The sequence below is a fragment of the Penicillium verrucosum genome, assembly GCF_028828655.1.
Source record: "Penicillium verrucosum strain IBT 35672 chromosome Unknown utg000001l_segment0_segment0, whole genome shotgun sequence".
NCBI lineage: Eukaryota > Fungi > Ascomycota > Eurotiomycetes > Eurotiales > Aspergillaceae > Penicillium > Penicillium verrucosum.
The window spans coordinates 5,992,351-6,013,967 of NW_026643210.1; the positions used below are offsets into that span (position 1 = coordinate 5,992,351).

The 21,617-nt window shown below is 50.0% G+C and overlaps 10 protein-coding genes across 10 annotated transcripts; 3 read left to right on the top strand and 7 right to left on the bottom strand.

Annotated features, from left to right (window-relative positions):
• Positions 1 to 183: 183 nt before the first annotated feature.
• On the bottom strand, positions 184 to 2,003 carry N7516_002224 (dolichyl-P-Man:Man(7)GlcNAc(2)-PP-dolichol alpha-1,6-mannosyltransferase; the record flags this gene model as incomplete). The annotated part of the gene is made up of 3 exons (XM_057214944.1): positions 184 to 1,592; positions 1,650 to 1,931; positions 1,994 to 2,003. The coding sequence occupies 3 exons, from the start codon at positions 2,001 to 2,003 to the stop codon at positions 184 to 186; spliced, it is 1,701 nt and encodes a 566-aa protein (XP_057076827.1).
• A 97-nt stretch (positions 2,004 to 2,100) lies between these two features.
• Positions 2,101 to 2,660, top strand: N7516_002225 (YOS1 family protein; the record flags this gene model as incomplete). Its single annotated transcript, XM_057214945.1, has 4 exons — positions 2,101 to 2,134; positions 2,189 to 2,248; positions 2,317 to 2,427; positions 2,605 to 2,660. 4 exons carry the CDS (start codon positions 2,101 to 2,103, stop codon positions 2,658 to 2,660), a joined length of 261 nt encoding a protein of 86 aa, XP_057076828.1.
• A 1,262-nt stretch (positions 2,661 to 3,922) lies between these two features.
• creB (uncharacterized protein) lies at positions 3,923 to 6,418 on the bottom strand (the record flags this gene model as incomplete). The annotated part of the gene is given in 3 exon segments (XM_057214946.1): positions 3,923 to 6,043; positions 6,118 to 6,207; positions 6,227 to 6,418. The coding sequence occupies 3 exon segments, from the start codon at positions 6,416 to 6,418 to the stop codon at positions 3,923 to 3,925; spliced, it is 2,403 nt and encodes an 800-aa protein (XP_057076829.1).
• A 2,264-nt stretch (positions 6,419 to 8,682) lies between these two features.
• Positions 8,683 to 10,527, top strand: N7516_002227 (histidine--tRNA ligase; the record flags this gene model as incomplete). The annotated part of the gene is made up of 2 exons (XM_057214947.1): positions 8,683 to 10,188; positions 10,252 to 10,527. The coding sequence occupies 2 exons, from the start codon at positions 8,683 to 8,685 to the stop codon at positions 10,525 to 10,527; spliced, it is 1,782 nt and encodes a 593-aa protein (XP_057076830.1).
• A 439-nt stretch (positions 10,528 to 10,966) lies between these two features.
• N7516_002228 (uncharacterized protein) lies at positions 10,967 to 11,536 on the bottom strand (the record flags this gene model as incomplete). The annotated part of the gene is made up of 1 exon (XM_057214948.1): positions 10,967 to 11,536. One exon carries the CDS (start codon positions 11,534 to 11,536, stop codon positions 10,967 to 10,969), a length of 570 nt encoding a protein of 189 aa, XP_057076831.1.
• A 79-nt stretch (positions 11,537 to 11,615) lies between these two features.
• Positions 11,616 to 12,562, bottom strand: N7516_002229 (uncharacterized protein; the record flags this gene model as incomplete). Its single annotated transcript, XM_057214949.1, has 2 exons — positions 11,616 to 12,337; positions 12,394 to 12,562. The coding sequence occupies 2 exons, from the start codon at positions 12,560 to 12,562 to the stop codon at positions 11,616 to 11,618; spliced, it is 891 nt and encodes a 296-aa protein (XP_057076832.1).
• Positions 12,563 to 12,914: 352 nt separating this feature from the next.
• N7516_002230 (sorting nexin-4) lies at positions 12,915 to 14,536 on the bottom strand (the record flags this gene model as incomplete). The annotated part of the gene is made up of 2 exons (XM_057214950.1): positions 14,210 to 14,536; positions 12,915 to 14,105 (listed from the first exon to the last, which is right to left on the bottom strand). Exons 1-2 carry the CDS (start codon positions 14,501 to 14,503, stop codon positions 12,915 to 12,917), a joined length of 1,485 nt encoding a protein of 494 aa, XP_057076833.1. The 5' UTR covers positions 14,504 to 14,536.
• Positions 14,537 to 15,156: 620 nt separating this feature from the next.
• kexB (kexin kexB) lies at positions 15,157 to 17,734 on the bottom strand (the record flags this gene model as incomplete). The annotated part of the gene is made up of 2 exons (XM_057214951.1): positions 15,157 to 15,934; positions 15,984 to 17,734. 2 exons carry the CDS (start codon positions 17,732 to 17,734, stop codon positions 15,157 to 15,159), a joined length of 2,529 nt encoding a protein of 842 aa, XP_057076834.1.
• Positions 17,735 to 18,620: 886 nt separating this feature from the next.
• N7516_002232 (ankyrin repeat domain-containing protein) lies at positions 18,621 to 19,676 on the top strand (the record flags this gene model as incomplete). The annotated part of the gene is made up of 1 exon (XM_057214952.1): positions 18,621 to 19,676. The coding sequence occupies one exon, from the start codon at positions 18,621 to 18,623 to the stop codon at positions 19,674 to 19,676; it is 1,056 nt and encodes a 351-aa protein (XP_057076835.1).
• Positions 19,677 to 19,775: 99 nt separating this feature from the next.
• Positions 19,776 to 20,619, bottom strand: N7516_002233 (uncharacterized protein; the record flags this gene model as incomplete). The annotated part of the gene is made up of 3 exons (XM_057214953.1): positions 19,776 to 19,963; positions 20,009 to 20,540; positions 20,608 to 20,619. The coding sequence occupies 3 exons, from the start codon at positions 20,617 to 20,619 to the stop codon at positions 19,776 to 19,778; spliced, it is 732 nt and encodes a 243-aa protein (XP_057076836.1).
• Positions 20,620 to 21,617: the final 998 nt, after the last annotated feature.

The following is a 21,617-nucleotide window of genomic DNA, read 5'->3' on the forward strand; positions in this document are numbered from 1 at the left end:
TTTGCATGTACGTCGAATGTTGAGGGCACATTGTAGTTATCTTCAGTTGTTAATATCAGTTCCATATCAGATGGCACCGTGCTTTTCGAATAACACCTTACTACGTTTGTAACAGAAGTGTCTTTTATTAGACAGACAGACTAGAATATAACACTTTCTATATCCTTACTAAACATAATATCCCTAGCTCACCCGTTTCAACACCTGAGCTCTCGGCCTCATCTTAACCTCAACCCACCACCCACTCAACACAGTCTTCCTCGCATACTCACGCAGACTCTCAAACAAATCAACAGCACGATCACCCGCAACAGCACCAATAACACGCCTTTCAACAGTTCCACTAGCAGGAACCCCAGGCCTCAAAACCGAAATCCCCGCAAACGAATCCACAACAAGCATCCTCTCCCAGTCTGAAGCAGGGAGCGCACGCCGAAGACTCATCTCATCAGCATCCATGAACCCAGCCTCGTAATCAGCCTCAACAACGACATAATCAAACCGGTCCCAGAACGCACTCGTGGATTTAACGTCCTTGTCTTCTGTTTTGTCATATACCCACCCGGACGACGGGGATTGTTGCAAGAAGCGTGTTACACCCGTTTGGCAGGCGAGATTACCTAAGTAAACATTGATGGGAGGGTTTGTCTTCCCAGAATGCAAGTCCGTATCATGGAGGCTCGAGTGTTGAACATGCATAGCGACAAGGGCCTGACCACCGGGATAATTTGCCGCGGAGGCCGGAAGGAGCACGAAATTCGACAGACAGAACACGACGAATGTGGATACAGCCAGAGTGCGAGTCGCTAGACGGGCGAAGAGCGAGCGCGAGCGATGCGTCCAGAGATACGCGGCGCCGAGGGCTGCTACTGCCGTAAGAGATGGGACGATGTAAACAATAAATCGCCATTCCTTGTGTGGCTGGAAGCTGTAGAGTGTGACGAAAGAAAGCGCCGGGGTTAGAAGGGCCAGTGCGTGGGGTCGCGTTGCTGGTTGGCGTAGGGCGACTGGGATGGCGAGGAGGTAGGAGAGGGGATTGAGGAGGAGACGGGGGAGGGAGTTTAGGAAGTAGAATGGCCATGGTTCTGTGCCCCATTCTGAGGATTGGCCTGCTAGCACGTTGAAGCGGAAGGCTTCGAATTCTGGCCAGAGGGGGAAGGTTTGCCAGAAGGTGCTGTCGAGGTAGACTGTTAGGGTTAGGCCGGTTGTTAGGCCTATTAGGCCTGCAATGATGGTACGTGTAAGGATGATTCGTCTTGTTGCTAGTAGAAAGAGAGTCTGTGTTCCGACTAGGAGGGCTAGTTCGGAGCGGAAGACTACGCCTGCGGTTGTGAGGAGGACCAGTGCAAGGCTGCATTGCTTTTGGTCTTGTACTCTTGAACGAGGATTTGGGAGGAGTAGACACATTGCTAGTGTTGTGATGCTGAAGGCAAACATGTTTGATAGTGGCCTTGAGGCGTAGAATATCAAGTGGAACTGGCTTGCTTGGAGTAGGATGTACCAGATAGCTGTTGGCTGGCCGAAGCTACGGCGCAGACCTCTTGCGTAAACTGCTAGAGAGAATGCGTTGACTAAGCCCAGGATAGCTCGAGCTGAGTGTCGGTGTTAGCTTTGTTGGACATATATAGCAGTATACATCCACGTAGTACCTAATATCTGTCGGTTGATCCCCTCATTCAACAAGATCACGGGCTTCGAGAGCATAGCGAGAGCCGCAGCACCAACGGCGCTCCGGGGAACAGCCCCCGGGAAAGAAAAATGGTCATAGTCGGCGCGGTTGAGAGTCAGATCCTTAAAGCCATTTGGTAATCCGTTGGCCAAGATATCATGTACAGCCTGGATGTGGAACGACTCCTCGACTTTGGTGTATGGAGCAATGAAGAGATGAAGGATAATCACGGCTGGGAAGAGAAGAGCGAGAATCGCAAAAGCTATAAAAAGAAGACCCTAGTTAGCTTATATGTTTCTGTGTTCTTGTATAGAGCGAACGAACTATATCCCATGGTGACTGCATCCGAGAGAAAGAGTGTTAATCCGGAGATCTGGCGCCTCCCGCACTTCAGCACTTCACCTTTTTGACATCTTCCCCAACCCGCAAAGATGTTTTTCTTCGGTCTTGGGAAGTTGTTTTATGGTATGTTACTTGTTATCCTTATTCTTCAGCTTATACTAATATCCTAACTCCCAGTCATTGTCCTCATCATCAATGCCATCGCCGTTCTCTCCGAGGACCGCTTCCTAGCGCGCGGTATGTCCCTCCTCCCCAGCTACACCGTCTAGAACGACAAGAAGCTAACGAATGTCGGAAATATCCAGTCGGATGGGGTCGCACACAAGCAGAGCCGGGATTCGGCGCGACATACGATAGCACAAGCGTGAAAGCCAAGTCCGTCAACTTAATCGCCAGTGTGCGGACTGTCATGCGGAGTACGTTTCCCAATCCCCAACCATCCCCCGCAGCCCAATATAACCAAGGCCAGTCTTGCTTGGATTTGTGATGGCCTGTTTTATCATTCTGGAACCAGTCGCACTCTGATCTGCTCTCATAAAACGAGACACACCAGCAATGGCCTGACGCAATAGCTAACACATGCAACAATACAGTACCCCTTATCGTCATCAACACGGTCATCATTGTCTACGAGCTGATTCTTGGTTAAATTCGTGTTTTTGCTATTTCCTCCACGCCGTCGATCTCCCTCGGATCCGTTGCGACCAAGCTGCATAGCTACATACCCTGCTGCCTGCCAACCTACCTAGCTGTTCACTACGACTTGCGCTGTGACCTCCCTCTTCCGACGAGCCATTCAGAATCGAGCCGTTCAGATCAGACATCTATATCATTAATGACGCCTAAGCGAGAAACGCGGCACGATCCACACGAGCAAGGAACATATTAGGGGGCAGAGGTGGGACTGGGCTATGTGTGTAATAGGACCGGAACACCGCTGCCAGACATCTACTTTATGTTACGCTGGGTCATTTCTCGAGAGTGACAGGAACAGTGGTGGCGTGTGAACAACCCATCTTCCCCTTGAGTTCATTTTGATTACTTCTAGCCTATACCTATCATATACCCACTAAAATGTTAGAACCGCAATGGACACATGATCGAGACGTGGTTTACATGGAGTTAAGAGGCTGGGTTTATCGTTATTTCTCGTAACGGCATAGCAAACCTGTATCTTGTATTTGTTCTCTTATTCTAGTCCATGACCGGCCATTCACCATGTATAGAGGACCGGGATATGACAGCAAACAAGCCGAAAGCCGAATCACCGCATGTACGCAGAAGTTGGAGGAACAGACCGAACATATGCTAAAAGAAAAAGAGAAGACTCGCTCATGACTTGCAATGAGATATGTAAGAAACAGTTCAAGACGCCCAAATCCGAGAAAAGACCCACGCTCAGCAAAGGAAAGCAAACCCAATACGCCTCTTTTCGCAAACCTGCCAGGTTTCAATCCTGTCAGTGTATGTAGGCATCACGCCGTTGTACATGATACAAAAAGTGGCAGTGATGTGAAAAGCAATGACAGCAAGAGAGAGAGAAGAAAAAGGAAGAAAAATACAAATCAAACAGCAAGATACAGTGGGGAAAGCGATAAAAAGCAAGGAGAAGAGAATAGAACCGGTGGGATCTGAGATCCAAAGTCTAGGAAGACATGGCTGTGGAAATAGCCCGGGTAAGAGCGAGGACTTCCACAGGAGAATGGGAAGATGGAGAAGCGCAGATCATAAGAACATGATAGTACATCCATTCAAGGAAGCTATGTGCAAAAGCAAAAATTTGCGCTCATATGTGCAAGATGATAGAGGGTATCTCCGTGAAAGTCGGGCTGAAGATGTGAGATGAAAAACGGAAGAGAGAGCTGTCTGAAGAAGCAAAAAAAAAAGAAAAAGAAAAACACTGATTGTAGTTCATGCCACTTTCTTGAAACTGAAAGATCTCCACCGAGGGGTATGACCGGGCTTTGTATGGTTGGTGTGTTGGTCTTTGGCCAAGTCTTTGGCCAAGGGCTCGGGGGTTCGGATGGGTTGCTTGGGTTGCTTAGGGTTGGAGATAGGTGGGAAATTTCTCGGAGAAGAAACCGGTGACTGAACTGGCTTGATCGGCTGAACTGGTGTGGTGGCTGGCTGGGCCGGTTCTGCCTCCTTGAGAGGTGCTTCCGGTACAACTTCTGGAAGAAGCGGCGCTGTTGAGAGATCCGATGTTGAGACTCGGGGTTCTTTGTCTTTGCTGAGTCGATGACTGAGGCTGCGGCTGCCTCGTTTCAAAAAGCCGAAACTGCTCGACTTCCTTGGTGATCCATTCTCAGCGCTGAAATCCACCGTGTCGGCCCTGCTGGCGTCGATGGCTCTTTTCAACTCCTCTGCCTCCCGTCGCTGCATTTCTCGGTTGTGCAACTCCTGCTCTTTCAGGCGATTCTTTTCATTCTTATCCTTCTCTTTCTCCATAGCCCGACGTTCCTTCCGTAGTTGGTGATCACTCTTCTTTGGGCTCAATGGGGGAGCTGGCTCGTCAGGGATCGGAGGGAGAGGCGGTGGAAGGGATTGCGGCGAGGTTGGATGGGGCGCCACGGGTTCTTCTGGGTAGGTAGACAGTGGGGGTGCGGTTGGGATTCGGCTGAGGGGAGTAAAGGGGATTGGATTCTCAGGAGGCACCTGGGATGCACTTTGGGCATGGGCTAGTGGTGGTGAGAAGGGAGATCCATTCGACTTTCCGGTCTCGCTTGTTTCAGCTGGCGCGGCGGTGGAAGCTTGGTCCTCTTGCGCCTGCTCTCGCATGACAGCCTCGGGAGTTGTCTCTTGATAGAATAGAACATAGGCACACGCCAATCCAGGTCGATCTCCAAAGAAGTTGCGCACGTAACTTTTGTCAACCGGTTCCACAAGCTCATCATCGAACAGCAGCCAACCACGGTCTTCGGTCTTGATGATGGCAACGTAGTGGCCGTGATACGGTCCTCCGCCAATGTGAACCACCACCGCATACAATTCATAAAGCCGGTCTGGGTCTTCGGCATCGTCTGTGGTGTTAAACAGCCGAAGATGGTAGGGATAGACGACACGATGGAACAGCTTCTGCAGTCGCTGCAAGTCCTCTGTATATTTGAAACGCTTCAAATGCAAAGCCAGCACACGGGGCAAACGCTTGATCTTCATCCGCTTCTCCGCTTCTTGCAGTCCACCGCAGTTGTCGCAGTGGAACTTGTTGCGCTCACAAAGCATCTCCTCCGCTGAAAACTTTCGGAGACAAGAGGTCACGGACGAATGCTGCTCGAGATCTACCGATAGATCCAAAAACACCTCATCTCGCTGCGAGACCTTTTCACAAGTGAGACACTTGGTCTCGGACGTCAGAGTTCCCTCAAACAGCTCGTGAACCCACCTCGTAGTGTTTGGTGACTTCGAACCCGTGCTCGAGGGCATCATTCCCAGCGAATCCGCACTTTCCGTTGGTGGCAACGCCTTCTCTGTGAATGATTGCTTCGTGGCCTCCGTTTCGACATTGGCCACTACCTCATTGAGGAGCAAATTCAAAAACTCGTGCGCATCCTGGTGCATGGCGGTCCGGAACATTTCATTTTCTCGTCGTAGAACGTCCAGGAACTGTTGTGGGCGAACGATACCAATGCGCGCTTGGCTGGCTACCACCGATTCGAAGATATCCTTGAGCGAAGTGAAAAGGGACTCGGACATCCCATAACTGGTCGCATTGTTCTTGGTTTCCAGAATCGGAAGGGTCTGCAGTGCTACCTTCTTCTTGTATTCTGGTGAGTCCTTGTCCTCCGGTTTCTGGTTTGGATTTGGGGGTACACCGGCCTGGCGCGCGGATGGTGGGGAGGAAGCCTTTTGTTTGGCGGCTAGTGCTTCGGCTTCGAGGTGTGCATTCGGGTTCTGATAACGTAGGTTCTTTGCGAGCGCCGCCTCGAGGTTGTCCATCGGTGTGCGTTGCGGGTAGTTGATGACGGCTTCCCGGAAGGGGACCGAGTAGTAGAGACATTGCAAGATTGAGTTGCAGTAACAAGTGTTTCCATACTAGACAAAGCACGGGAGATTGCGGTTAGTGACTTTGCGATCCCAACAAATTCCGGGGAAGTCCGAGAACTTACATTTTCCATGCCGTAGAACTTGTCACTCCCATCCCCACGGATGGATCCCATGTCCTGTAACCTCTTTTCTAGCGGCGAAATCTGCGGTACCTGGAGGTCTTTTTTTCACGGGTGGCGCCGTAGCCGGGGGGTTGGCAGCCTGCGCAAAGAAGTGCAAGTCAGTGGCGGTCCTAATCTGAATGGTCTCACGAGGGGTCGAAGCATCTGCTGTGCTACCAGACTGAAAGAGCATGGCAGTAGGGATGTACGATGTATTGTCACTCACCCCATTCTTTGAGCCCTTGGAGAAGAGGGACTTCATGATGGCTTAATGGCCGGTCGCACTCTGCATTGATGAGGCTCAGTGTTCGGGAGTTTAGAGATCACAGGAAGTGATCGGCATATGAATGAGGGTGGGAATGAGAAGGAAATGAAACGCGTCCGGGGAAATAAGGTGAGTGTCGTTTTTGATCACATAAGGTTTCTGGGGTCCGGTGGAAATGAGAGGGGCGGGAGAGAATGAAGTCCGAGTTATGGGGTAATGTTGTGTGTTTAATAAGCTTAGTAGTAATGGGGGAGGGGAAGGGTATGATTGAGGGGAGAGTTTAAAGAAGGATAAATAGATTCAAGAGGTTCAAGAGATTCAAGAGATTATAGAGAGAGAGAGAGATTAAAGAAGTTAAGAAGAGATAGAGAGAGATAGAGAGGTAATTTTGACTAAAGTAGAAGAGACAAGGAGGGGAGTTTGTCTGGAATGGACCCAATTATTTTTTAATATACAAAGTAATAACATACATAGTACATAGTTAACTATACATAGTACAATAGAATAATAATACAAAATATAGTACAAATGCAACCGAATCATCCAGAACCCAACTCAAAACTACTCTGTACCTCCGAAGTACACATATCTCACTAAGAGCCATATCTTGACCCCAATTCATCTTAGTCTCTTTACTCCACGTGGAGACCTAAGGCAGGTACTGGTCCAATCGCCGAATTTCTAGTCTTTTACCGATTACAATCTACACTTATAAATGTAAAATAGAAACACCGGCTATACCGGAGCCCCATCTTATACTCATTGGCTACAACGCTTTTCCCCAGCGGAGTGGTCCTCCTCCCCCCCTCCACGTCCATGGAAGAGAGAGACTCCTCTCCCATTCAACCAAGAAACCCCGTCTCGGTGATTGGCCCTAAGCCGTCCTTGCTCACGGGCCATGTGTCCGCCCGTGTCCGCCCCTCGCATGGCGTAGCCACAACGTCCAATGATCATTTCCATTGTGGGGAAGAGAAAAGGTGGTGGGCCCCCTTTCCAAAGTTGAAATGTGACTGTTCCTTACATGTCTCTCTGAACTCTTTTGAAATGTGAGAGGATCGGGAACAAGCCATCTCGAAGACACCTGGATTCCCATGGGAATACTTGCCGTGCCCAGTAAAGTCAGACTATACTCCGTCCAATGGTATATCAATTTAAATCTATCCCTTGCCGGGGTCCAATAGGCGGCAACAATACCAAGTCATTCTTTCGGTACCACAACGCACGTTCCCGCGATGGGGGCACTCTGGTTAATCGGGGTATGGAGTAGTCTGCCTAGACTTCAACGTCCGATTGAAACTCTACATGATCTGACCACATCATGAGAAGAAAAGAAAAAAAAAGGCAAATTGCTCGGGTGATGCGAGAACTCCGTTACCAAGTCTATCCGGAGTGCATGGTGGGGGTGGCGATACAAAGTTAACCTCTTTCAAGGGGTATGGCGGTAAAAGAAAAGACGCATGGTTTCTAATCAGTCTGATCAGTACTCCGTAGTTTAATCGGTTCTGATGGAATGACGTTATAGACTGTGGAGTAACTAGATCGGTTTCTCCCGAATTGAGCGATTTATTTTGGCTATGTCATAACTATTTCTACAATTCTACAACATACAAGAGACTTTCTATGTAACTATAACCTTGGACAATGTACTCCGTATGTACAATCTACTACATATGTAGTTAACTATATACTCCGTTCCAAGGGCTGTGCGAGGAATACATTGGAATGTGCCTGCCCTCCCCCCCGTCCCAAAGAGGAAAGAGCATTGCCCGCATGGAAGAACTCGGGTTTCATTTCCAGCCCAAGTTGCAAGCAGATCCGGGGAAGTCTAGAACTCAGCTACAACGCCTTAAGGCTTAATATCTCTTCTATAACAGGTATAGAATGGCAATGGCCTTGAATGTCTTTATTTTTACAGAGTCTGTGTTGTCAATAGGCTACCTGGTACTCTGCACATAGTAACTAGGCATATAGTTAGATAGTTAGGTGGTAAAGAGATATGACAGATCATGAAAGGGGCATTTGCATAATTCCAAGGGATTCGTTGACACATCATAACCCTTAACCCTTCCTTGCGAGAAAGAAAAGACAAGAGGTGGGTTTATGGAACATTTGAATAGCTCGGTCCGGATAAACACCATCGGATAAATAATCCTCTAAACAGAAAGAATCTCCGAACCAGCAGATGCCTCAGGAGACCAGGAAGATGCCCGGGATGAACCCAAATAATTTTTGTTTTACAGCGCCATTCTTCGTTCTTTTTTATGCCGTCTATTCCTATTCCTTTGCGCTCTGGACAACGAGCAATCACCAATCCATTTGGTCTGACTCCCATTTCTTGTCTGACTCATTGCCCTTCGCTGCAGAACCGTCGAGTCACCTCGAATAAAAATAATATCCCTGCCCCCACCATCCCCCACCAAATAATTTATCCCCGCCGCACTCGCCAGTTTTCCTCCTCCCATCGCTCCGCTCAAATAATCACAATCACAATGGGGAAAGACAAGGGTACGACATTCAATCTCAAGACCCCCAAGGGCACCAAGGATTGGTCCGGCTCCGATGCCCTCCTCCGAGACCGCATTTTCACCACCATCTCCAACGTCTTCAAGCGCCACGGCGGTACCGCACTAGACACTCCTGTCTTCGAGCTGCGCGAGATCCTAGCTGGCAAATATGGCGAGGACTCCAAGCTCATCTACGACCTGAAGGACCAGGGTGGCGAGATCTGCTCCCTGCGCTACGACTTGACAGTGCCGTTTGCGCGCTGGCTCGCCATGAACACCGACGTCCGCAGCATCAAGCGTTACCACATCGCCAAGGTCTACCGTCGCGACCAACCCGCCATCAACAAGGGTCGCATGCGTGAATTCTACCAGTGTGACTTCGATATCGCCGGCACCTTCGACGCTATGGTTCCCGATGCCGAGATCCTGCGTATCGTCAGCGAGGTCTTCGAGGAGCTGGGCTGGAGCGGCCGCTACACCATCAAGCTTAACCACCGCAAGATCCTGGACGGTGTCTTTGCCGTCTGTGGTGTGCCTGAGGACAAGCTCCGACCTATCTCCAGTGCGGTCGATAAGTTGGACAAGATGCCGTGGGCGGATGTGCGCAAGGAAATGGTCGACGATAAGGGTCTTGACCCCAAGGTTGCGGATCGTATTGAGACATACGTTATGAACAAGGGCTCGCGCGAGCTGCTCGACTCTCTCCTGAAGGATGAGGCCCTCAACGCCAATGCCTCCGCCAAGGCCGGTCTCGAGGAAATGGCTTTGATGATGGACTACCTCGAGGCATTCGGCGTGTTGGATAAGATCTCTTTCGACATGTCCCTTGCCCGTGGTCTAGACTACTACACCGGTGTCATCTACGAGGTTGTCACCGAGGGTTCGGCTGGTGTCCAGGCCGATGCCCCAGAGGCACAGAAGGCCGAGAAGTCCAAGAAGGGCAAGTCCAAGCAGCCCTCCGAGGAAGAGGACCGATCCAACGACCCCACTCTCGGCGTGGGCAGTGTCGCGGCCGGTGGTCGCTACGATAACCTGGTCAGCATGTTCCAGCCCAGAGCGCAGATCCCCTGTGTTGGAATCTCATTCGGTGTCGACCGGATCTTCTCCATCACCAAGGCACGCATCGAGCGCGAGCAGAAGTCCGATGCCCTTCGCAGCAGTGAGGTCGATGCCTACGTCATGGCCTTCGGTGGTAAGGGCTTCAACGGAATGTTGAAGGAGCGTATGGAAATCTGCCAGAAGCTGTGGAGCGCTGGTATCAAGGTAAGCCTTTTATTTCCGTTTATAATGGCCTATTTGAATAATAACTAACATGCATATATTCAGGCTGAGTTCTCCTACAAGTTGAAGCCCAAGCTGCCCCAGCAGTTCAAGGCCGCCGAACAAGGCGCCATTCCCTTTGGTATTATCCTTGGCGAGGAAGAGCTCGCTGCTGGCAAGTGCCGTATCAAGGAGATGGGTCTGCCCGACGGACACCCCGAGAAGGAGGGTGTCGAGGTTGAGATTTCCTCCCTGGTTCCCGAGCTTCAAACCCGTCTTGCTAAGAAGCAGCAAGGTGCTGTCTCCTCTCTGGCACAGCAGCTGCAGGGCACCAGTGTTTGATCAATTAAACAGTTGTCAGTTGTGGGTGTGCATTTTTCATTTTGTTTTCCTTTTAGAGCGTGTTTTTTCCAGATGGGTTCTTTCTATGTTACCCTAAAATTATGTAGATCTCTTGCATTGTCGGGCTTGGAGCTCGACGGCCTATCAAAAGGACTGGGGGTTATTGTTGAGAGAAAAGAACTAAAGATATTTTTTCAAATGAGGGTTGATGTCTTTAGAGGAATTACCAAAATACCCAATTCATTGCATTTCCCTTCGCTTTGGTTTGATACAGGTTGTAGCATATATTCGACTCTTTCAAGACGATTCAAGCCATGTTTGAAAAGAGTAAAGGCACATCACATCACAACTTAGTATAGAAAAGGCTTATAAAACGACTAGAAGTACAATACAAAAGAAGAAAAAGACCATACATATACACACCCTCAACAACATCACCCTAATACCCCTCAGCATTCTTCATCAAGAACGACTTAACAAAAGGCAACCGATCAACGACACCTAGTCCGAGACTACGCGCCCAAGTAATAGGCCCTTCACCGGGAACATTATACATTTTATGCAGAAGATCGCAAGCACCCCCGATCTTCGCATTAGGCAGGTACCGCTCAGACGAGTATCGCTCGAGAGTAAGCAAGTCACCTACATCCATACCATGCGAGACAGCATACTGAATAGTCTTCGATAGCGAAGCAACATCCGCCAGACCGAGGTTTAGACCCTGTCCAGCGAGCGGGTGGATGACATGCGCTGCGTCGCCGACGAGCGCAATACGCGGCGAGACGTACTGTGCTGCGTGTCTGAAGCGCAGTGGGAAGGAAGCGACTGTCCCTGTCTGCACGGCTGTTGCTGGGGGAGGGGTTTGGGATGGGAGTTGGGTGTGCTGGACGCGCCAGGTGAGTTCGTCTTGGTGGGAGTGGGTTGCATCGGAAGAAGAGGAAGATGAGGATTGCATGCCCATCATGTAGGTTAGATCTGTCATGTCGAGACGGAAGGCTGCGTTGACCATGGCGAGGAAGGCCGGGGTTGGGAGGGACTTTAGGTAAGCTGCGTTCTCGGGTGTTGTTGACCAGACGAGGGTTGCGTGGTTATTTGGCAGGGGGGAGGAGGGCGATTGGTCCGCCGAGTGCGGGGAGGAAGCGCTGGTAGGCTGTGCGCTTTGAGGCTGGGAAGGGCTGGGTTGCTGGGTCTGCGAGAGCGAGGGATGCGACGATGCCGTGGCGGCCGTAGTCCCAGCCTTGGGTTGGGATGTCTGCGAAGGAGCGGACGGGGCTGTTGATTCCGTCTGCGCCGACGAGGAGACGGGCGGCAATGCGCTTTGGTGTCTCTGTTTCCGCGGCTGGGCCTGTGGGCTTGACGGTGAGGACTGGCCAGGCTGAGAGATCCGGACCTTCGGGTTTGAGGTCTGAGCCGTTTTCGATGGAGGCGACTGTGGAGTTTGAGAAGAGGGAGAGGTTCTCGTCTCCTGAGTCGGCGATTCGGCGCAGTAGAGCGCGTACCAGGTTCGAGTTCTCGGTCATTGTTGCTACGGTGCGCATTTCTTCGAATGGGGATGTCTCCATTGACCAATCGAATGATATTCGGGATCCGGTTTGGCCGTCCCAGACCTGCATGTCTTGGTATTCTTGCACGCGATTGACATCGAGCTGATCGTACGCGCCAATGCTACGCAGGAATGACACGGTCGAGGGGGTCAAGCTGCTGACTCTGTTGGAGAACTGGTTCGGTTCGAGGTCCCAGGCTTTGGCTTTGCGAAGATCTTGGCTCTCAATGAGGGCGACTTTGAGCTTTGAGGTGATAGGTGATGCCCCTGTAGTAACATTGTATCAGTATATGCCCTGATTATCTGCATTGTGTTATACATACGAAGTGCGGCCAATAGCCCTAGGCCTGCGGGCCCGCCTCCAACACAAACCACATCGTAGAGCTCAGGGGAATCTGATTTAGACCCAAATCGCCGCCGACCGGCGGTAATTCCATGCCGGCAGGTTGGGCACACATACGGTCGAAGGACGGCTCTGGAGATTGGACGCATTGTGTTTGGTGATCCATTGGAAGTTGAATCGGATGATCGAAGATGGACATGCAGTGCAAACAGTACAAACAATATTAACTGCGCATACAGCTCCGGGATTAACGCTGCTGATATGAATCCATCTCTTCTTTTTCATGGCCCTCGACTTTTCTAATACATGAAAGTTTAGATCATCGATGTTTTTACTTCATTTGCTATAAATTTGACTCCCTGAGTTACTGCGTATCTGAATGAAGAGGTATGATGGTATTGCGGGTATGAAACGCGGAATAAGTTAGCGAAAGCAACAGACATGAACTGCTATAACAGACTTGGCCTGGGTAATAACCCAAGCATGCTAAGACTGAGATAGCTAAATGGCTCCGATAGCAGCCGCATCAGAGTCATGCCCGGGCTCAACTTCGCTCTCCATCTCTGCTACAAACCGTTCCCATGTAGAGAGCACGCCCTGGTAGAACTCGATGTGTGAATCGGCAAAGGAACCAAGTCCATCCCGGAACTCGACCGCCTTGATACGTTCAAAATCTGCGACTTCGCGGATAACCTCCTCGTCAAACATCTCGGATGTAGTCTTGGCGGACTCGACCTCGCGGGTCAATTCGTCAATGCGGAGTTCAAGCTTTCGTACACGCTCGCGGCGGGACTGTTCATGGTCGACGCCACGCATGTCCTCCATTTTGGAGCGGATGAAAGATGCTGGGGAGGAGGTGAGCGGGTTTGAGGCGTAGTAAGCAGCTGGGTTGGCAGCCAGAGAGTCACGCTCGGTCACGGCTTTATTGCGGTAATCGACCAAGGCTTCGAAATCGAGCTGTTTCTGTTCGCGTGTCTTCAGCAGGGACTTGAGGGACATGATGTACGACTCAGTATCGCGCAGCGATCCTAGATAGTTCTGGTCGGTGTGGTCCTTCAAGCCACGCATCCCGCGCGCGGTCTCTTCCACTGAAGCTGCGAAGACCTGCAGTGGCATCTCAATAGCAGGCTCTAACGGGACAAGTTTGCGGAACTGTGTCGCTAGTTCGGCATAGTCTGTCTCCAGATCGGATTCACGCCGCGCAACCCGTGCCACGGTCTTCTCCACATGGGACAGGTCTTCGTCTAGCTTATCAGCCTTCTCTCGCACCTCGATAAAGCGCCGGTCCGGCTTGTGCACTTTAGAGAAGGCGTTGACAAAGGAATCAGTAAAGTTATCGAAGATACCAGTAGCCGCACCCTCCGACCCGGTATTTGTTGATACCCGTGTTGAGTGCAGGCGCATATGCGCATTCCAGTCCGGCGATTCCAAGAAGATAGTGAGAAGAGGCGCCCGTCGAAGTACAGGGTGAAGCGTCAAACGTTTCAAGAATCGATGCAGCGACCAAGCTCGTCGCGTTGTGAACTCCGGGCCGAACCGGTCTCCCCGCACATACTCCATCTTGTGCTTGTCCGGGAGCGGCGGCACCGCGCATGCTGGGTATTCGCGATAGAGCGTCTTGTATAGGAAGAAGAAGTCGGTGAAGCGCCTCCGAACAGTAAATTCGGGTTTCTGGAATGATTTGAAGTCGGTCTAAATATGTCAGCTATGGTCTTGTTGGGAAGATACAGATGTGAAGAGGTCAAGGCAGCAGTTGCACCTCAACACCCCGACAGTATATGAAGAAGAAAGCATACATGTGTGGTAACCAGGTACGATATATATGCATCTTTGGTCCCGTCATTTTCTTTGAGCGGAGAGTCAACTTGGCACTCAAGAACTCCATCGCCGATGCCCGCCAGGTCAACGGCGTCAGCTAGCGGGCCGGCCTGGGGCTCTTCTTGGGCAGAGCTCATTCTCCGCTTGCCATTGGAGTCGTGATGAGTTTCACTGGGTTCTGCAGCATCTGTACTTGCAGTTGTTGGCCGTGAGATGTCACTGTCTGGGTCGTGCTTCCAAGACACACTATCAAAGTCATCATGTTGATCCATCGTGGGGTTATCGGTCGGCCGTGGTCAACCGGCTGATAGTTGTTGGAACCCCAGTAATGCTGATGAATCAATAGTTGTAGGAAATGTTTGATCAAGTAGGGATAGGGACTGAAAAGGTCAAAGAGATGGAATGGAGGGGGAAGTTTGTAGGTTGGAGGTTGGAGCTGAGTTCAATGATCGCCTTTCCCCAAGGCGGAGTTCCCGAAGCGGAACGTCATCATCGCTTTTATTATTAGAATCAACACGGTCCCTGGCAAAGATTGGATTGTTAAAGATGATACAGCACACAGTTCATGCTTTTTATCACCTTCACATACATCAAAAGAAGACATCTTAAAAGAGCCATCCAAAAACACACCGGAGTGTTCTTACATATAACGTCCCCGATATCATTCCAGCCTAAATAGATCATACGCTGCATGAGCTACTCACTATTCTAGTAATTCTTCAAGAATTGCTTCAAATCTGATAGAACGATCTTTTTATAGTATGCACAGCACGCTTTTGGATTCCTGTCAAATGGTAGATGTACAGATCCTAGTATCCCTACCCGGACCCCGTCTATTTCTGGTTACGGATCTCCAATTCAACAACCAAGTCAATATAGCGATCAACAACACCGAACAAGATGCAAAATGACTATCGACATTAGATTAAGGTTTTTCCTGATGAGGGCCACCATGGGACGTTCCATCTTGTCCATCCTTTTCCTGGGTATTGGCCAACCCATCACGATATGGCTCATCATCATCACTGAACATTTCCTCGTCACTCTCTCCAGCGAACGCATTATATAGTTCACCACCACGACGCTGTGTTCGACCAGATGCTCCAGTCATCGGTTGCATCTCATCCTCATCCTCAATCATTTCAAACTCGTAGTCGTCGTGAGCAGTGGTGCGACGACGCTTGATTCTCTGCAGCTGGAAGTACACACCCAATCCAATGAAGAAGGTGATGATCATGGCCAAGGATGCATAAACCCAAATCTGTGTGCGCTTTGAGGCACCAAACGTGGGAAGCCAGGACGATATATAGCCCGAGTCGGCAGATGAAGGGGAGGAGGTTTCAGCTTCACTACCGGTAGTATTGGTGGGATTCTTCAAATCTTCAAGTGGCGTGGGCTCAGCCGGCGTGGGCTTTGTGGATGTTGGCTTTGGCTTTGCGTTCACGGGCCGGTCATGATGATCATCCGGGTTGGCAGGGGTTGGGGTCTTCGTTGGAGCCGACGTAATGCTAGTCGTGGCTACAGGAGCATCCTCGTATGTATGGTCGTCGTCATGCTCATCGGGCAGGGGGTGAAGCTTTTGTTTAGCTGCATCGGCGGCCTCACCCCACAGATTGAGTCGCCAATCAATGAATGTACCAGAGTATTCATTGACATTGGAGTCTTTCACGACGATAGACCACTCGCCAATAGGAGACTCACCCCTAAAAATAAATTAGCAAAAACATATATCATGGAATTAAGGATGCATACCAATGAGCAACAGACATAAAAGTCCAATCCTCGTATCCAACTGGCATATTGTCCTTTTCACGGGCAACGCTCAGGTAGCTCACGATTCCGCCGGGGCTGTGCAGCTCAACGCTGATATCACCGCGGCGGGTGTGATTGACATTCATAGTCACAGTGACATGTTCCAATTTGGCGACATTGGCCTCCTTCAATTGATCAGCAGTGACTGCATAGCGACTGAGCAACCCCTGACTACCCTGGGGAATGTCTTGATGCACTCGCAGCCATGGCGAGTGGAGCCACGCTTGTGGCTTCACGAGATCCCATGTCTTAGCAAGCTGGACCATGGTATATGTATCAACCTTTCCGAAACCCCAGTCATGGCTGAATTTGCGGCCAGAGGGCAGGACCTGCCAACTACCGTCGTCCTCGCTCACGGGGATCGCCGTCTCCACCATCAAGTATTGTAAATCACGCCAAGTCAGCTCTGGGCGTGCACTGAGCGCGAGCGCCACGCTGCCTGCTGCCAGGGGACCAGCCGCAGAGGTACCACCATGCCCGGAGAAACACTTGTTAGCACCCACGTCGGTAGTGTGAATATAATCGCCCGAGCCGCTACTGTATGCGACCACCAGTTGGGCCGAGCATGACTCGGAGTAAGAAGGGTGCTTCCCTTCTCGGTCAATGGCACCCACTGTAATACTGTAGATACTGTTGGTATATCCATCGAAGTTACAGTTGTCTCCGGAGGCTGCACCGTTACCGGCGGCAAAGACATATACTGAGCCTTTACCCCCTCTGCCCTTTTGGATACCATTGGCTATGGCTCGCTTGATCAAGATTCCAGGCGCATCCATAGTAGCACCGTCGTCGAAGGGGCCCCATGAACATGAATATATGTCATTCTTTTGGTAGGCGAAGTTGATAGCCGCCGCTTCATCGACATCATCGATAGGCTTGGACAGGATCCGGATGCCGGCTATCTTGCTATCGTATGCAACACCAACTCCACAAACATCGTTCTTTGCCGCCGCGATTTCGCCGCAGCATCGAGTACCATGCTTATCGTCAAGGAGAAGAGGGCGGGGATCCGGGAGTCCCTCGTTGAAATCCCAAGAGCCCTCTGGCAGGTAGTTGGGCTTGAGATCATTGCTATCCATGTCCAGCCCATCGTCGACAACCGCGGTGGCAACGCCCTTGCCGGTTATCCCCTCCAACCACAATCCTGTCACATTGAGATCGTTTCCGGGCTGCAATGTGTTGAGAAGGTGCCACTGTTCTCTGAAGATCGGGTCAGTAATCCCTAGAGATGACATGGCATTCTTCTGTAAAGCAACGGCCTGCGCATTGTCCCTCTTGTCCAGCGTTTTGTAGGGTACGGTAACCGGCGGAAGTCGTTTCTGCAATCGTTGTCTTGCTGGAGCAATCTTATGCGACCACAGAATCTTGTCTAGGGGATCATCACTTGCCCCACGCGAATCGATTCCAACATCGGAGCGTCGCCGGAGCTTTCGCCTGGTTCTTAAATCGTTCAACAAGGTGTCGAACTGAGCCGTCTGCTCCCGCGGTAATGAGAAAGTATGGTGGCCATCCAGTTGGCCAATCTGGCCCTCGTGGCGTGCGCCGAGGACTTGTGCGATGTGGGAGGGAGAGGTGGTATCATCGAGGTGGAGGGCGAAGAAGTCGCGGGTTTCTTGAGAGCGAGGGTGTAGGTTTGCGGACACTGCACCAGCAAGGCCCAGGGTGGCGGTGATGCCACTGACAATGCGCATGATGAGGAATCGATTGTTTTCGGTCGAGGAAAGGGATTAAGGGAGGGTTGTGAGGATCGAGGTGTCTAGCATGCGGTTGCCATCAACAGTTCCGGACCATTGAATAACAACTCGCTGAGTTGTAGTAAGGGGTATAAGCGGACAAAAAGGAAATAAACTCCAACAAGGCTATTTCCAAGGTTTCAAAATAGTTGTTAAGAGGAGGTTGTCACAATTTCCAGACACCAAGTTGTAGGCAAATAGGAGGATCGTCAAGAGGCCACCCACACGGGATCCTATTCAGGCTCCTAACAGGCCTATTGAGCTCGACTTAGCGTACTGTGTATTATGCGGACAACCTATGTTAAATTTCTTTTTCTTTATTAATTATCAAAGACGTTTTGAAACTATCTAAGGCCACGGTTTCTACTTCGTACTTTGTCGTAGTTCTAGATATTATTTACTTGCCTACAACATAACTGCACCTGGGCAGGTGACTTAGCTTACGTAGGTGCGGCCTCGTCCTGGCATACAACATACAACATACGCACAAATGCCAACGGTTGGCAGAAAGGATATTATCATTATTGAAATTGAAATTGATGCCTCAATTACACCGTACTGCTTAGTATTTTCAACTGCAGAAAATCAAATAGTTCAAGTCCTTGCATGAACAACATAGACTTGCTTGGGTTTTCCTATTTACTTCCAACCTCTTGCCGCTTTATGTTGGGTAGACCTGAGCACGGCCTGGGGTAGCACAGTAGCCTAATCCTAGACTAAAAGTTACCCAGTCACCGAGAGTACTTAAAAGCGGCACCTGAAATAGGATAGGCAAACAACAGAACATTGAGCTAGTTACTTAGTTACTACCATAATAATACTAGTAAGAAAACATTCAAATCCGATGGGCTTATGGAATCTTCCGACAGAATTGGTACAAGCCATTACGGATCTTTTGAGCGAAAAGGATGTTTCGGTGTTCGCTCAGCTGAATCGCCAATTTTTCGATATCTTAATCGACTACCTTTACGCTCGCAATGCAACGAGATCCAATGCGTCAGCCCTGCTATGGGCAGCAGACAAAGGCTATGAGTCAACCGCCCGACAAGCGCTCGCCAATGGAGCCAAGCCCTCAGCAACGAACCGCAAGGGCGACACTTCTCTCCACCTAGCCACAAACGCAGGAAATCTAAGCATGGCTCGATTCCTACTAAATGCCGGAGTGGATGTCAATCAGCAGAACAAATATTCGGAAATCCCGCTCAGTGCACCAGCCAGAGACGGCAACAAAGAACTGGTAAAATTACTTCTTGATCAACCAGGGATCGACCCTGATGTGTTGGGCCGTGCCCGAATTCGCCCCCCAAGGCTCCAGGGACAGACTCCATTATCATATGCTGCCATGAATGGTCACGTTGACGTTCTGAAGATTCTTCTTGCTACAAACCGGGTGAATATCGAGTCGAAGGATTCGCGTGGCTGGACGCCGCTGGCATACGCAGCAGCGCATGGACAGGCTGAGGTGATGGAGGTTTTGATCAACGTTCCAGGGATTCAGCTCGAATCGAGAGCACAATGGGGCATAACACCATTGATGCTGGCTGTGATTCATGGCCACGAGGCTGTAGCCAGGATTCTCATCGAACAGGAATCCGTCAAAGGCGATGCTAAATGCGACGGCGAATCTACAGCTCTTTGGTTTGCGGTTGTGCATGGTCACTCAAATATTGCCAAGCTGCTCTTGGAAAAAGGATGCAACCCTCATTGCCCCTGCCACATGGGCAGTACACCGTTTTTGCTAGCTATCAATAATGGACAGGAGGAGATTGTGAAATGGTTGCAACAGTCAGGCCACCAGCTAAGGGTTCCGCTTGATCCCGTAGAACGGAGGAAACAAATGATAGCAAATTTGAACGCTATAGAGAAATTTACAATGGGCAGTCGACGGCGTCCCGAGTGATACTAATTCAAACTATCCTAGCAGAGTTGCTTCCCTATTTAATCTCTTGCTCACAAATCACAAGTCACTTTCGAACCTCCGTCTATCCCAACCACTCGTCTAATCTAGGCCTTCTATTAAAGAATGAAGCCCGTTTTTTACCACCCATTCCTGCAGAAAATACCAGTATGCCACAGCAAAGTAGGCGTACGTTTGCGCATTCATCGTAGCCACGAAGCTGTCCACAGGTGTTCCATCTGTGGTATGGAATCCCCTACCTGTAAGCCAGAGGACCTCGTCTAGTGCATCTAATATAGATTAGTAACTATGTGCGTATGGAAACACTAACTAACTAGCGGGGCCCAAGTTGGACTCATATGTCACATCTCCCACCATGTCTTTCTGGTCATCCTCATCCAAACACCATGCCGTGACGAGATGGGCCAACTCGTGCAACGTCATGGCACTTTTTGGCATAACATCTTCGAGAAGAAAGTCGTCATTTTCGGGATTTGTGGGGTCAACATAAGAGGTTCTATCAAGCGAGGCCCTCCAGGGCGTGTCATCCGTTACAAGTTCGGGGCATAGTATGACTCTATCTGGGAAGGAAGAGATAGCCACAGCGTCTCCAGTTTTGTAGATCTCCGCGATCTCCACATTACCCGGCACTGTAGCACCTGCAACCGTCGACTCCCCTACTATGTAATTGCGGATGTTTCCCGGTGACGACTTTGGCAGGAACACATAACCCATGTGTTGCTCGACCCAGTAGGGCTCCGTGGAACCAACGTTCTCGAAGTCTTCGTAGATATTCAGAATTCTCGGGATGAACTCGTCCTCCTCGTCATCATCTTCCTCGAGAACGATCGTCTTCCCTACGCGATCCTTTGCCTCAGCAAAGGGAACCGATTGCCGAAGTTGCCGTTGCAGAAAAGCCAAGGTCTATCCGTACTGGGACGGTCATAGTTTTCCAGTTGTTAAAAAGGAATATACCTAGGTAACCGATTTGTGGTGGCTGTGGCTATTGATATTCACTCCTTTTTTATTCTCGACTTGGCAAGATATAGTTAAGTCAGGTTATACGCCGTACACAGAGCGGAAAGAGTCCCATGTCTCCAAACTCCCAGCCTCAAAGCGGCCTGGGACAGGGCTAAACCAAAACGGGGGGGTGAGGGCGCCAAACCCGAAGGGGTAAGGAGATGGTGGAGACGGGAAGGCGGTCGAGGACGGCAGAGGGGCGGTGCAATGAGAGCCGTTTCCAGCGCTCACCGTGTCAACTAATACTTAGCTAGGTAGGGAGTAGTTATATGCAATAATCATGTTCTAGTTAACCATGAAACATTTGTAGTTCCCTAGTATCCAGGTACTTCTAAGTATGTTCGTACTCCGTAGGTAAACATGTAGGTCTAACAATAGTTCATTCCAGTCCAAATTTAAGGATTATGCTTAATTCTTTATTGCTATCCTTCTATCCTTCACTTTTTGGATAGTTAACTATTTTATATTTATTCTAACGTACGATCGTGCATAAGTATTGCTTCTCCAGGGATCAAAGCCCTTGATAAAGCCTTCGTATAACAATGGCCCCGCGCGAAGGCTGGGGATAACCAGCCACCGGGATATCGGATGTATAGACCTTGCCTTGTTTTATTTTTATTTTTATTTTATTGTTGGTTTGCTGGGATTGATTGAAATCTTTTTCTTCTTTTTCATCTCATCTTCTACCATCCCATTGACACACCTCTATCCTGGCGTTGACCTGTTCGCCTTTTATACCGGCCAACTTCCCTGTCACACCCGCGTGGACCTATACCCCCGCCCAACTTGACTTGTTGCCTGCGAATCAGCTCGGGCCATGGTGTAGTGACCCTACGTTAGGCATCACATCAAATCGCATTGAACCCCTTTCATCTATTTCGAGAAAAACCAAGTACGGCAATTTCCCCTTAATCTGCTCGCGTT